The sequence below is a fragment of the Suricata suricatta genome, chromosome 2, assembly GCF_006229205.1.
Source record: "Suricata suricatta isolate VVHF042 chromosome 2, meerkat_22Aug2017_6uvM2_HiC, whole genome shotgun sequence".
NCBI classification, from domain to species: domain Eukaryota; kingdom Metazoa; phylum Chordata; class Mammalia; order Carnivora; family Herpestidae; genus Suricata; species Suricata suricatta.
This window is the reverse complement of record NC_043701.1, coordinates 186412195-186427378: the sequence shown is the minus strand read 5'-3', so window position 1 is coordinate 186427378 and position 15184 is coordinate 186412195. Positions and strand designations below refer to the sequence as shown.

General features: G+C 57.1%; 1 protein-coding gene across 3 annotated transcripts in view; it reads left to right on the top strand.

The window, feature by feature from the left end:
- CALY (calcyon neuron specific vesicular protein) overlaps nucleotides 1-8479 on the top strand; it is a 9500-nt gene extending 1021 nt beyond the window's left edge. Inside the window, exons 1-6 of one of the 3 annotated variants that reach the window (XM_029932840.1) lie at nucleotides 159-275; nucleotides 5575-5729; nucleotides 6743-6856; nucleotides 7469-7582; nucleotides 7797-8131; nucleotides 8311-8479. In XM_029932840.1, coding sequence (XP_029788700.1) covers nucleotides 5595-5729; nucleotides 6743-6856; nucleotides 7469-7582; nucleotides 7797-8108 — 675 coding nt within the window. In that variant the 5' untranslated portion in view covers nucleotides 159-275; nucleotides 5575-5594 and the 3' untranslated portion in view covers nucleotides 8109-8131; nucleotides 8311-8479. Of the gene's footprint in view, nucleotides 1-158; nucleotides 276-5574; nucleotides 5730-6742; nucleotides 6857-7468; nucleotides 7583-7796; nucleotides 8136-8310 lie in introns of those variants that run through there. The other 2 variants (XM_029932839.1, XM_029932838.1) reach the window with 2 other exon arrangements.
- Nucleotides 8480-15184: the final 6705 nt, after the last annotated feature.

Below are 15184 nucleotides of genomic sequence, written 5' to 3'. Positions count from 1 at the left end.
AGCGCTCGTGCCCAGCCCGCACGAGCGCGCGCCCCTCCGCGTGACGCAGCGTGCCGCGGTGGTGCGGGGGGCGTGGGGGCGTGAAAGCGGGTCTGTGACGCACGGACCTGCAGCCTGGCTTCTGTCGGGTTTTCAGCTGCGGGCCCGCGCCCCGCCTCGCCGTCCGCGCGTCCGTCCGTCCGTCCGTCCGCACAGCTCACCGCTCGCTCGTCGCGTGCCCCTTCCCCAAAGACGGAGAGGAGCATGCACCGCCCCCACCCGGGAGCCCACAGCGGGTGGGGAGCGATGACCCGCTGGCGAAGACACAGTTACAGCGCAGGGTGGGGGGGGCAGTGGGAGGAACAGGGGCGACCCCCTACGTCCACGGAGTTGTGTCTGTCGTGTGAATGAGCCCCGCCAGCCTTCCCAGAGGGTCCCCGGGAGTCAGCGAGGGAAACGAATGTTGGGGGGAGGGGGTCTGACAGGAGCCCAGCCCCTCCCCCAGCATTATGCCTGGTGCAAAGGGCCCGGAACCAGAAGCGGAGGGTCCAGAAGGTCCCAAGTGGCTCCTTTCTTTCGTGAAGACGTGTCGTCGCCAGCTACCGTTGCCATGGAAACCCACGATGACGTAACATGGACGTCACACCACGTCGGAGGAGTTGGAGCTTAGGTTTGGCTCCAAGAGGACCCCAGCGGTGGAACTCCTTATACGGAGAGGTTCCCTGTGGGGAGCCGTGCAGACCCCCCTCCCGGCCTTCCAGCGGGGGTAGCCAACCATAGATTGACAGGGCTGCGGGAGGCGACACTGTGCCCCTCCGCGCGCTCCTCTGTAAATCGAAGGCTGATTCGGGAGCGGGGAAGGGGGGCGCTTCGCTGCTAGGAGGCCCCAGTCACCCCTTCCTGCCCCCACGGAGCTCCCCTCAAGCCCTGAGTACTTGCTGCCCCCCGCTTCCCCCGCCCCCGCCCACACTCTCCTTGCGAGTCCCTCCCTCCGTGGCCCCCTCCCAGCTTTTGAGCCGTTTCCTTCCTTGCACTGCAAAGCCCGACCTCTTTATATTTCTATTCGGATGGCCCCTTGTCCATCTCTGCCTCACCGAAAGCGGACGTGGTCTGCATGGCCCTCGTGAAGACTAACCAGTTACCACACGCCTGGGGCAGGTGCAAACGTTCCCCAGGCTGATCCTCTACGAAACCACTGTCCCCAGGAAAAGCCCCCAGGCAGGGGGTGGGAGTGGGGGCGCTTTGCTGGCCTGTGAGGGCTCCCAGGCCAGGGGGACAAATCCAAGGAGGAGGCCCGGCTCAGGGACCTAATAGGGCCTTCCTCCTTGGGGCCCCTGGGAAGTCCGCTCTGGGGTCGTGCCTTTCTTGCCCAGCGGCTGCTTTGCGCCCAGCTGCCCCACAGTGCTGCTTGCGGGCCGACCCTCCCCCTGGTCCTACACAGCCCCTGCCCCCCTGCCCAGCACCCTGCACCCTCTCCATGCTGGGCACCTCTCTGCCTCTGGGTGGGAGCTCCTCCTCTGTATTGCCACCCCTACCTGCCCACATCCAGAACCCACAGCAGGGCCTGGCCTCTGGGGTGTGAGGCTGGTCACCTGTGGGCCTGGGGGGCCCCTGCGCTGGCGGGGCTGTTACAGGGAGATGCGTTTGGGATGGTGAAGTCACCCTGTGACAGAAGTTTGGGAATGCAGAGGCATGGCACTGTGTGTAGGATGGGTGTTGGCATTGGCATTGGTGAAGGAGGGGCCCCATGCAGTGACCAGGGTGGGAAGCATGGCCCCCGGGACTCTGCCCTTCGTCCTCACAAGGAAGGGGGAGGGAGACAGCCAGAGCACAGGTGCCAAGGGATTCACCCTGTCTGTTCAGCAGAACCCCGGGGTCCAAATCCTGGGGGGAGGGCTTGGGGTGGCTATGCCTCTGACATCACAAGAAGACATAAAACAGACATGCAGCCTAATAATTTAACGTAAGTATACCCCAACCATCCACCACCCAAGTGAAGACTAGAAATCCCCACTGGCCCTGAAGTCGCTCTCCTCCCCAATGGGCACTGCCACTCAGACTCTCCAGACACAGGAGCAATAACTGGTCTGGACCCCCAGAGTGCGTGGCTCTAAATGCCAGCAATTAATTGGTTGCTAAAGGTTGTGGTTGGAGTTCGCTTATTGAACCTTCTTTTGTGCCTGGTTTCATCTGGCCACTGCTCAGGGCTGCTCTTGTGACAGGGTAAGACTCGGGGCTGTGACCATCACTTCCGCTGCTCTGAGGGCTCCGTGCTAGGAACGCCTCCATTTCTTTGCTTGCCTCACTCTGGGTGGCGTGTGGTGCCGTGACCGTCTGTGGGAGCAGTGCTGTGCACACACCCACGCACACCGGCCTTTTTGCTGGGCGTCCACACTAGAGTGAGGGCCACTTGCTGTTGGACTTGAATGGGTCACGTGAGTGGACACCACCTGTGTGGCATCGCTCCTGGGTTCTGATGGGCTTCAGTGTGTCTCCTTTAAGCTGGTTCTAATGTATCTCCCTCATGGACTAATGAGGGTGAGCACCTTTTTAGTATTCATGGCCATTGAAATCCTTTTCTGTCCATTTTTCCATTGGGTTTATCTTTTTCTTTACCAACTTGAGGTGTTCTTTATATATTTTGGTATCTGCCCTGTATTGGTTTCCTCAGGCTGCTGTACCAAATTACCACAACTAGGTGGCTTAAAACAGTAGATGTGTAGTCTTCCGTAGGCTCTGGAGACAAGAAGTTGGAAATGAAGATGGGGGAAGGGCTATGTTCCCTTTGAGGCTCTAGGGAAGATCTTTCCTGCCTCTCCGGGCTTCTGGTGGCCCCATGTGCTCCTGGCCTGTGACTGCATCCCTCCAAACCTCTCCATCTTGACATGAGCATCTTCCAGTGTGCGTCCACATTTCTCCTTGCTGTAAGGACACCAGTCATTGGCTTAGGGCCCTTGCAGTCCAGTATGATGTCATCTTGACTTGGTTGCACATGCAGAGAGCCTGTTTCCTAGTAAGGCTACATTCCCAGGCACCAGGGGTCAGGATTTGAACATGTCTTGTTGGTGAGCTTACAAGTCCTTTGCCATTTGCTTAATGACTGAGCCACCCAGGCGCCCCTGTCCTTTGCCATTTGCATATTGCAAATATCTTCTCTTGGTCTTGCTTTCTATTTCCATTCTTTGAAGGCTATGTTTTAATAGGCAGAAGTTCTTAATTTTAACATGGCCCTGTGATGGTTAGTACTTCCTTGTCGTACTGAAGAACTCTTTCCCTCCCCCAGACCAGGAAGACCATTTCATGTAGTGTCTTCAAGATGCTTTTCTGACTTAGCTATATCCATGAGGAGTAGGTTTATGTGTGTGCTGTGAGGTAGGTGCCTTGTTTCCTTGTGGACAAGTGTTTACCGAAAGGTGGCACCTCTATCATCAGTCTGCAGTCCGTGCGCACAGCTGTGGCCACAGGTGTTTGTGCGTCATGCATCTGTACCACGCGACTGGGTGACAACCTGCAAGTGGCAGACAAATCCTCCTCCTTGATCTTTTTCAAGAGGTCACATGCGTTCTTGTCCCTTCGATTTTTATAGAAAACTACAGGGGCGCCTGGATGGCTCAGTCAGTTAAGCGTCCGACTTCGGCTCAGGTCATGATCTCACAGGTCATGATCTCCCGTTCGTGGGTTCGAGCCCCGCGTCGGGCTCTGTGCTGACCGCTAGCTCAGAGCCTGGAGCCTGTCTTCAGATTCTGTGTCTCCCTCTCTCTCTGACCCTCCCCTACTCACGTCTCATTCTCTCTCTCAAAACTAAATAAAACGTTAAAAAAAAAACTTAGTAAGTAAACATTTTTTAAAAAGTGATCAGTCTTTTAAGCATTTGAAAAGAATAAAGAAGAAAAATCATCTGATCAATTTCAATAATACCTGGAAAAGTATTTGATAAAACTCAACATTTGTTTATTATTTTAAAAATCGATTCGCACTTCAAGTGCAGAAGGAAACTTCCTGAATCTGATGGTGACGGTCATCCACAAAAACCCCTCAGCTGTCCTCACTGTAAACAGTGCAAGCTTCTCCTTCAAGATAAGGAAGGAGATAAAAAGGCCTGTTATTATCAGTTCTGTAAATCACGGTGCCGGAGGTTCTAGGAGGGCACGGAAAATGAGGGAGAGAAAACAGGCCTGGACAGATGGGGCCAAACTCCCTGCTTACAGATGAAATGTCTTGTACGTGCAGACCACCCAGGGGAACCTGCAGATAAGTGACAAAGACTGAAGAGTGAGGTCAGCAGAGCCACCCCGAGGGATTCAGGAATCATTAGGCTTCTAGGTATCAGTGACAACAAATTAAGAAATAAGATTTTGAAAGATTCTAGTTAAATAGTATTGGAAATATTAAACACTCAGGAACAGACTTAATGAGAAGTACGTGGAAAATCATGGAAAACCTCAGTCAAAACATTACTGACACTAAAGGAGACCTAAATTCTTTCAGTAAGTGGGGAAGGAAATGGTCATGGATTTGGGAAGGTAGCTCTGGAATCAATAAGTCCCATTCACAGCCCCACAGAATTCTTCTGTGTGTGAACACGCCAACCACTATAGTTTTCTTTAAAAAAATGTTTTTAATGTTTTAGTTAGTTTTGATACAGGGAGAGATGGAGCATGAGAGGTGTAGGGGCAGAGAGAGAGGGAGACACAGAATCGGAAGCAGGCTCCAGGCTCTGAGCTGTCAGCACAGAACTAACTGGATTCGGGGCTCAAACTCACAAACCATGAGAACCATGAAATCATGACCTGAGCCAAAGCTGGATGCTTGACTGACTGCGGCCCTCAGGCGCCCCTGCCTTCCTTTGTTCCTATTGGTCAGTTTAGAGGTAAACTCATCTGGACCCCGCAGGGCTGGGGGTGCCTGTGCGCTCCCCCAGGGGCCGCCACCGGCCTCAGGTGGTCGCCCATCTCTCTCATCAGGGAGCTGCAGCATGCCTCCTGGGCTCTGTGCAGCCAGCGTGTGGACTTTCTCACTGATGTCCTCGTTCTATACCTCTTCCTTACTTCCTGCATCTCCAGGCGGTTTGTCAGAAAGAGAACACAGGATGCCCAGCTAAACTTGAATTTCAGACAAGTAACTTTTTAGTATAAGTATGTCCTATTTTGCCTATTACATGGGTTGTGGTTAGACTTAAAAAGAAATCCGTTGTTTATCTGAAATTCAGATTTAACCAGTGTCCTGTATTTTTATTTGGAAAGTCTGGCCACCCTACTCTCCAGTCTTCTGTCTGGGATCATTTTCTTTTGAGCACTTAGCTGCCCTTCGAATGTGCCCTGGAGGAGGCTGGCCAGCGGCTAACTATGCCAGTGTTGTGTGGCTGGGCGTCCCCGGTCAGAGGTCGCCTCCCGTGCATGACTCTGGGGCCCAGAGGGAGACCAGAGGCCAGGAAGGGACTAGAAGCCTATGGATGAACACGCCTAGTTTGTCCTGGGAGATTGGCCTGTCCTGGCCCAGGTGTGAGAAACATTGGGCCTTCTCGCTCCTGCGGCAGCTGGCGTGGACATCTGCTGGGTGGTGAGTGGCCAGTAACCCGGTGTCTACTCTGCACAGGACGGGGACCATTGATCGCCATGGTGAAGCTGGGTTGCAGCTTCTCCGGGAAGCCGGGCAAGGACCCAGGGGACCTGGATGGGGCTACCACGGACAGCGTCCCTCTGATCAGCCCCCTGGATGTCAGCCAGCTCCAGCCACCATTCCCAGACCAGGTGAGGGCCTGGCCAGCGTGAGGGGGGAGGGGCTCTGCTCAGCCTGCCCTGTGCGTCGAGGGCAGTGGGGTAAGTTTTATAGAGATGTGGCCTCCCCCAACGTGCAGCAGAGCAAGCAGAGGTAGGGCTGGGCCAAAACCCCAGACGGCCATGGGTGATCCGTGCGACCTGATCAATCCTCTGGTCACCCAGAGTCACCCTTTCCTCATCTGTGAGCTGGGGTGACTGTGAGGACTCACACAGCATCTTGCTGACAGTTCCCAGCCCATGGTGCTGCCCACTGGGGCTCAGCAAGCAAGAAAGTCCCACCCTGCCCTGAGGGCTTGTGACCGACGGAGACCTGCTTTCAGGAGGAATGTGTGAGAAGCAGGGCTCAGCTCCAGAATAGCCCTGCCTGACCCCACACGAGCTGTGGAGCATGACTGGCATCAGGAGTTGTCCCAGCAGGAGGGGAGGGGACAGCCACTTGAAGGTAGCTTTTGGCTGGGGCCTTGGGGTGGGGGCACCTCCCAGTGACCTGGGTAGGCACCAGCCAGGTCTACTACAGGTCTGGACCTGGTTCTCAGTGGATACATGGGAAGACTCAGTGCTTGCCCCTTGGGAGCATTCACAGAGCACAGGATTGTGCTTGCCTGTGCCCCAGGTGGTAGGGGCCTCAAGACTTTGGGAGCCAGAGGAGAAATCCGGGTGGACTTCCCAGAGGCGGGAGCCAAGCTGTGGAGCACCTAACAGGGAAGCTTCTGGCCTGCCAGGGAAAGCTGATGGCCTCGGAGTGGAAAGCAGCAGACTCAGGGGTTCCATGTGTGGTGGGGACAGGCCCCAGGGCTGCTGTGGCCCAGCAGGCTCTCGACATCTGCCTTCCGTTGGCCTCAGCTGGCACCCAGCAGAGCCCAGCCACTAGGCAGTCCTAGCAGATGGTCAGCACCCACACCACTGCGGGGAAGCTGACCCCTGCACCTGCCTCTGCCCAGCCCTCCCACTTCAGGGTCCTTCTGGGCCATCTCTCCCCACAGGTGGTCATCAAGACACAGACAGAATACCAGCTGTCCCCCTCGGACCAGCCAAAGAAGTTCTCCGACCTGGAGGCCCAGAAACTGGCCTGTAACCACCCCGAGGAAGGACGCAGGGTAACCCACCCCTCCCTGGTCCCATGGCGCCCAGCGGTCAGTTCCACAGGGAGTCAGGGCAGGGGCGATGGCGAAGAGGTGGCTCCAGGCCACGGGTGCTGCGCTCCGGCCCTGGCTGGCTGGGGCCCCTGGCTCACTCGCCTGCTCTCAGGGAGAGAGATGGGCAGGACACCAGCCTGCCCAGAGGCCTCATCCTGCTCTGAAGTGGGTGAGAAGAGCATCTGCCTTCAGAGGAGCTACTGTCATGAGCCGCCCGGGCCGCAGCTGCCCTCTGTGTGTCCCTTTCCCAGGGGGTCCGGTGTCTCTCCTCAGTGACTCCTGGATTTTCTGCGTACTGTGGAAAGTCACTTCTGCTGTATATCTGGCCTGTATTTTCTCCCACCCCGTTTTTTAGCTTTTAAGGTCACTAAATGTTTGTTTTATCATTTCTTGCATACCATTTCTAAGGCCTTTTATTTTTTGTTAGTGAAATCTGCCATCTCCTTTCCTCCATTGTTTCTGAGACAAAGGCCAGAGAGGCCAGTGAGCCACGGGCTGTGTGAGGGCCGCCCTGGTCCTTCACGGCTTCACACCCCCTCCTCGGGGTCCCTCTCCTTTCCCCGCCCCCTGCAGCTGCCCACAGCTCGGATGATCGCCTTTGCCATGGCGCTTCTGGGCTGTGTCCTGATCATGTACAAGGCCATTTGGTATGACCAGTTCACCTGCCCTGACGGCTTCCTGCTCCGGGTAAGTGCGGCCTAGGGAGCCGGGCGTGCGCCCTGCCGAGCAGGGCCGGCAGGCGCCCCCTTCCTGTGCGTGGATGCCTCCGGGCAGGGTGCCAGGGACGGTCCCACGGGGTGTCCCTGTGGAAGCACGGGAAGTGTGCTGCCTCCCCTCCGCGTCTGGAGTCACGGCCAGGGAAGACCCCTGCCGCCCGGCCCTGACCTGCCCCCTCCCGCAGCACAAGATCTGTACCCCGCTGACCCTGGAGATGTACTACACCGAGATGGACCCCGAGCGTCACCGCAGCATCCTGGCGGCCATCGGGGCCTACCCGATGAGCCGCAAGCATGGCACGGAGACCCCCTCGGCCTGGGGGGAGAGCTACCGCGCTGCCAAGGAGGGACCCAAGGCGCCCACCCAGGCAGGGGCGGCGGTGGCGGCGGTGGTGGCGGCGGCAGCCACCGAGCCCCCCGGCAAGCCCTCTGCACAGGGAGAGAAAGAGGCAGCGGGAAAGGTGGCTGGCAGCGCCCCGCCCCCGACCCCCCAGTGACGGCCTCCGCACCTGCGGCCCAGGTAGGTAGGTGTGCTCAGGGGACACAGGGGTCGTGGACAGGGCGGAGGGCAGGTGAACTGGGGGCTGGGGAACAGGGTTCAGCCTTGCACTTCTTCCCACGCAGGCGGGCGGCGAGGGGGGACGCGGGCCCACCTCGCAGCGCCCCTGCTCTCGCCCCTGCTTCCCTCTGTCTTGGCAGCGCCCCCCAGCCGGCACCTGTGACCGCCCTCGCCCGACGCTCTCCTATCTTGTGGTCGTGCCCCTGCTTCCAGGACCCCTCGCTGACGCCCCTTGCCCCTGAGCTTGCAGCTCTGTCGCTTTTCTCTCAGTAAAGATTCATATCCGCCTGGATCTCTGGTTTCTCCTAAGCATCCTTGGTCCTGCTGACTTTTTCCTGCCTTCCCAGCCCCCACGTGGCCGAGCGCCCCCATCATGCCCCACTCTATGCCCAGGGGGGCCCCCAAAGGATCCTGAAGAGCAGCAGCCACTGTAGGGGGCAGGGGGAGGGCCATGAGGCAGCCCTGGGAAGCCTCTGTTCACGCAGGGAGAGGGAGAGGGGAGTGTGACCAGGGCCCAGCATGGCCGCTGGCTGCAAAGGAGCAAGCTAACCTCTGTCCAGGAAAGCCTTGGAGCCCGGGCTCCGTCCCTGACTGCCACTGAGCCCCGCCCCCTCCTGCTCCTGGGCCTGGTCCCCACACCCCTAACCCACCACAGGAGCCTCTGAATCCCCGCTCTGGACAAGCACTCACATGTGGTTCCCGCCCCCAACTGCCTCACACAGGCACAAGTCACTGAAGAAATGAGCAAACGTGTGGGTCCAAGGGGCCCTGGGCCTCTGAAGCGGGGATGTGAGCTCATCCCCGTCTGAAAGGGCTCCCCACTCCTGGAACACCCGTCTCCCATTCCCTTAGAGCTAGAAGGGCAGCAGGAGGTCGGATGTTGGGGCTGGCACGAGCCTCTTCACCCAGCCCCGGCACGCCCGCACGCCCCCCACCCCCCCACCCCCCACTACACCACTTCAGGGCCCAGGCCTACTCCCGCCAGGTGAGCGGTGAGCTCAGGGCCTAGCACTAAGGGCTGCGGGGCAGGGATGACAACCTTGGGTGCTCATGCAGCCAGAAGAACCGGGAAAGAGAAAGGCACTTTCTGCACTGAGCAGTGTCAGGTGACATGGGTCAGAGTCCCTGGGGGGACATCCTTGGCCCTAGTGCTGCCCTGTGGGGGAACAAAGAGTTGGGTGCTCAGATTGAGTGTGGGGCCCTGACCATCCAGCCTCGGGCCCAGGGAGGTGAGGTGAGGGGTCTGAGCAGCTTTGGCCAGCAGGCAATGACCAGGGTGGGTGACACAGGCGTCTGAGGGAAACCATGGACATGCTGGACGCCAAGCAGGGGGCGTGTGGGTGGGCAGGCCTGGATCTCGCGACCGGGGACCATGACCCGTGCCAAAATCAAGAGCCGGGCGCTTATCGGACTGAGCCACTCGAGTGCCCCTCCATTGATGATTCTTGTCTGAATCAATAATACTTTATTTTCCAAGTGGCAATTATCTAAACTCAGCATTTTTTCTACACTTAGTGGTTGACATTCTGACGGCTTACTTACAGAAAAGATTTCCCTCATCCCCCTTCACTCAGTCCTTTATTGCCATCAGCGTGACCCACAGACGCCCATTGTGTTCAACAAGCTACCGCCTCTTGCCACCACTATTAATTCTTATGTTCCCATGGTTCATTCCTGGCTGGTGTGGGTCATCCTGCCGACATGCCCTCGACAGTCTGGGGGTGCCTCCGAACTTCCTGGAGCAAAGATGCTCCAAGCCCCTCTTGTGCTACCAAGATGTGGGCGTGGGTTAGATGGGTGTGGCTTCAGGCACACTCAGTGGACAGAGCCAGGGGTGTGACCTATACATGCACACATTCATCTGCACACAAGCCATATTTCCCTCCTGTGAGTGCACGTATACACCTGTGCATATGTGTGCAAGTGTCTATACACGTATAGATACGACCCACATTTAGTCTCTACCATATACCGGAAGAATACCTATGGACTATGAGTGCATGTATGACATACATGAATCCCCATGAGTTCACACTGACATTTCCAATCCCAACCCCAAACCTGACCGTTTATTCCAGGTCCCCCTTTCCTTGCTGATAATTCCATCTCCCCACAGGGAGAAACCTGGCTCCCGCTTCCCTCAACACCCTTCCCTGCTTAGGCTTAGAGCACCCGGGGCTCCTCTCCAGGACTGGTGACCTGACACAAGCACGCACACTCGAGTTTGGGGCTCGTTCAGAGCGCCGCCTTTAATTTGGGGATTTGTCGTCAAACGCTGTGTTCGAGCTCCGTGGCTCATTTTTGACTTCAGCGTGGCTGTGTGATTCCCGTGAAATACAGCGGAACCGCTTAGTGCTGTTAGTGCTGCCCGTGCTGTTTCAGGGTCCTTCCCCCACTTGGCTGATTTTATCCTATTATTTTTAGTTTGTAAAACACGAACGTGGCTCCAAATGGCAGGTCAGATAAGTCCCCGGCTCCCTCCCAGCCCGAGGGAGATCAGTCTTCGTTCCCAGCTCAGCCTGTCTGTGGATCTTTTTGTGCAATTAAGCAGATGTGTCTGCATTTTATTTCTCCTATTTGACATTTTTCATTGTACGGATTTCTCTTCCCCACACAAATGACAACCAAATCTCCAGTCCCCCAGTACCAGCCGGGTGTCCTAGGGCTCAGTGCTGTGACACCCATTCCCCAGGGCTGGCACAGACCCCAGAGGTGAAGGGCTCAGCCTCACGAGCCTGCCCAACTCCGACGCTGGTCACAAATATTGGATCCTCAGGCCAGACGCATGGCTCCCCAAATCACCTACAACTTTGGGGGATCCTCTTCAGATTTGATAACTCAATAGAACTCAGGAAAGCACTTGCCAGATTACTGGTTGATTATAAAGCGTACAAATCAGGGACAGCCAGCTGTACGAGGCACAAGGCCAGGCGTGGGCCTAGGAGCAGCGGACTTTCCTGCTCCCGAGTGGGTGTTCAATCTGGCAGCCCCAGGAATCTCCTTGCTCAAGAGTTCTTAGAACCAGTGCCCAGCCCCCTCCCTCCAAGAGGTCAGGGGTGGTGCTGAAAGCCACCCCCTGTCAATCAAGCAGCCTGCCCCCCAAGGCTGCCCGGGGACCCACTGAGCTACCTCATTAGCATAAATTCAGGTGCGGTTCTGAGCAACAAAAGACACCCCAGTCACTCAGGAAATGCCAGGGGTTTCGGGCGCTCTACACCAGGACCCAGGCCAAAGGCCAAACACATGCTTTATCCGAGCGCATTCGCTTAAGAAACAGAATATCAGGCCCCACGTCCTCATTCTGGTCCAGGCTGCGGCAGCCACGCGAGGCTGGTGACGGGTGGCAGTACGTTGCTGCCATGAATAACTTACACGTGTGCGGTTTGTACTCTGAGTGGTCTTGCTGGGTTAAAATTTTTTCATTTATGAAATTATAACATTTTCTAATTTATAATTATAAATTAAAAAGAAATTTATGTTTATTTATTTTTGAGAGAGAGACAGAGCACGAGTGGGGTAGGGGCAGAGAGAGACAGAGCATGAGCTGTGGAAGGGCAGAGAGAAAGGAGACACAGAATCCGAAGCAGGCTCCAGGCTCTGAGCTGTCAGCACAGAGCCCGCCCGGGGCTTGAACCCACAAACCATGAGATCGTGACCTGAGCTGAAGTCAGACACAACCGACTGAGCCACCCAGGCGCCCCTACCATTATAAATTTACACCTGTGTCAGGGAGCGAGAATCCCTGTCTTCTAGCCGGAGTAAGAATCACACTGATGTAGGACAGATCCGCAGGAGAAAATCCAAGTTCATGATGTATGTACGGGAAATCCACATAGACCTGGAAATTCCAAACAAAGGCAAACAAGGCACATTTGTCATCCTGAACCCAGGAGAAGGGGCTGGGAGTCTGGGACGTCAGAGGGAAGGAATGCATTTCACTGTGTGAGAAGAGAAAAGGATATTTGGTAATCAGATGTTTGCCCTCCCAGATGGATGAGTCACTCAGATAAAAAGTCTCTCTTCATGACCCTTATTCTGGGAAAGACCCCAATTCACATTCGTCGGTGTGGCTTAGGGAAGGACACTTCTCTGGAGCTCACAGGGTCTCAAGTGCCTTCAGCTCAAAACAGTCCCCAAGCCAAAGCGGCGCGTTCTGGAGAGGCCTGCGCGGAGCCAGCGTTCCCAGGCTTTGATTTAAAAGCTTCCTTCCAAATCTGGTAACTTTTGTGTTAGTGGGTCTTCACTCATTCTTTAATTTTAACTTAAACATTTGATACATAGTCTCTAATTTTTAAAAGATTTCACAAACGTGATGAACTTGATTAATCAGATGCCCTGGGTATTCAAGCTTTAACCATAAATTGATACATCTGATTCTAAACTACAAACAAAACCCACACGAACATTTGTGCTCTGCTCCCCATCTAAAACAACGGAGTCAGAGTCAGTCAGACCTAAACTGAAATTCTCTCACACACTCTAAAACTAAAACTGGGTTATTGAGAGAAACTTTCAACCCTTCAAACTAAAACAAGCCGCTTCTGCCACACAGGCAACAGCCAGCACACCTCCATGACCTGACGATGCCCCCGGGGCTTCTGGGCAAACCCAGCAGGTGCTGCAGGAGCTGCCCCGCACCCTCCCTGCGTCCACGTGCCCAAGGGCCCAGAGCACCCCGTTCTCCCCAGGAGGCTGGGACAGGGTCTGCAGGGCCCTGCCAGGGCCCCTGCAGCTGGCCTGCTCCTTTCTCTGGGTCCCACACATCTTCTGGGTGTCTTTTCAACTTTGTTCTCACCCAGATTTTACAGAAACCTCTTGCAAAAACCCTTTCCCAGGCTGGCTTGCAGGGGTGCCCAGGACATGCCCCCCCAGACCCCTCTGCCAGGTGAGCCACCTGCTCACCGTCCCATCTCAGACTCTGCCCTCGGGGAGCCAATGCCGACACCCTCCGCACTTTGCTCACCGGCTGGTCTTGTCTGGTCTTTGCTCACTGGCTGGTGTGGCACCAGCACTGGGCAGGCTTGAACCTACCTCCTGGAAGGTTCCTCGTGAAGGAGCCGAAAGAGCTGGTGAGGCTTTGTTCACAGTGTCTGATTGAATGTCCAGAAGTTAAAACAATTCATATGCAAACATAGAACGTGTCTCAAGTCCACGGGCTCCCTGACGTCGGGCCCCGCAGGATGATGGGGTTCAGGAAGAATGTGAGCAGCTCTGTGCTCAGCCAAGAAGAAACCCTGGACCCTCCGAGGTCCAAACCAGGCAGAGATGCGTCTGGGCGCCGGCGCCTTGAGGGCCGTACTTTAACCGGACCTACTGTGTGCCTGACCTGAAGTTCGGGGCCGGGCAGACCCAAGTGGTCAGACGCAGTCAGCTCTGCTTCCTTGGGCCGCACATTCAGCGAGGTGCACACAGCAGGACACGCATTCTGTTTGGTTGGCTGTTGTTTCCACTGTGACAATTCCTTTATGACAACCAGGCAAACACCCAGCTCTGCACCCTTTCTGGGGTACGCAATGCCACGCACATGCACGCACGCGCAGGCACACATGCAGACGCAGGGACTCGCAATGCGCATGCGCACGCAGGCATGCAGACACACGCAAAGCGCAGACGCACACGCAGGCACGCACGCAGGCAACTGCACACACACGCCGACGCACACGCAAAGCGCAGACGCACACGCAGGCACGCATGCGCACACACACGCACACCGACACCCACCGGACCTATCAATGTGCCGTGTGTTATGCCCCACCCCCACCACCTGTATGTATCACCTCCCACCCCCCTCCCGTGTCTCTCCCCAAGGATATTTCAAGGTTAAGTGCCCTCGCCTGTCAAGCAAACACACCCTGCTGAGCTCAGGCCTGGGAATTCAAGGGCAGGATCCCGCAGGTGGGAGGGCCCTGCTCCTCTGCCTTCACCAGTGTTGCCGTCCCAGGAGCCGGGACACCACGGCGTGTCCACTCACAGGCCCAGGGCACGGAGCACCTCCCCCGAGCCAGGCACCCGCTGGTTGCCGTGAAGAAGAAAGTGAGTCTGTGCGGGGCGGGGGTGCCGAGGGAATGCCAGCTCCCAGGGCTGACTCCACACCACAGTCTGCCGCAGCCTGGAACCTCTTGGAACGGCAGGCTCCTGTGTGGCCTCGCAGTGGGACCCCATGGTGGGGTCAGAGCACATGCTCTTCCTCCCCCTTATGACATGGGGACCTTGGAAGGGGTCCATGCAGAGGCCCCATGGGGTGGACGCCAGGACCAAAGGCTCGCTGTGGACAGTAGCTGGGGTGTGGTGATCAGCACTCGAGTGAGGTGCTCCCAGGACTGGCTAGGACCTCAGCTCCTCTCTGGGTCCCCAGGCCCCAGCACGCCTGAGGTCACCTGCTAAGAATTAGCCAGGGCAGAGCAGAGAGCTTCCTGAGGCATCTCAGGAGATGGAGGTCCCGCGAAAGCCCTGTGCCTCCTTCCTCACCTGCCCAGGAGGTACATGTGTGTGCTCTGCAGGGCTGGCCGAGGGGCTGGCCTGGGGTGGATAGTGGCGGTGAGGCACGAAGTGGCCTCCCCTCCCTCCCCGTGGAGGCCACTGCTCCTGGGAGCAGCAGGTGTGCCTGGCGGCGGGAGCTCCAGCATCCTGGGGACAGGGCCCCCTCAGACCTCCCGCCCCACCGACCGCCGGCGTGGGTCAGGGCAGGGGTCAGAGCGGGCAGAGGGACGGGGCAGCCCTGTGTCCAGGCGGCTGGGAGGCAGGCTGGGGTGCTGGCCCTCTGGAGCCACAGGCCTGGACGGTGCAGCCCTGGGGATAGACGCTGGCAGGCGTAGTTGGGAACAGCCAGCTCCAGACCCTGCTCCAGGGCAGGCGCTGGGGGTACAGCTCCTCTGGGGGTACAGCTCCTCTGGGGGTATCTTACCGCCTCCCCGCCCCCCGCCGGCCTAACATGGCCCGGCCCCAGCAGAGGCTCCGAATACCTAGCCAGCACCATCTGAAAGAGGCTTAGGTCTCCCACAGGTCAAGGAGATC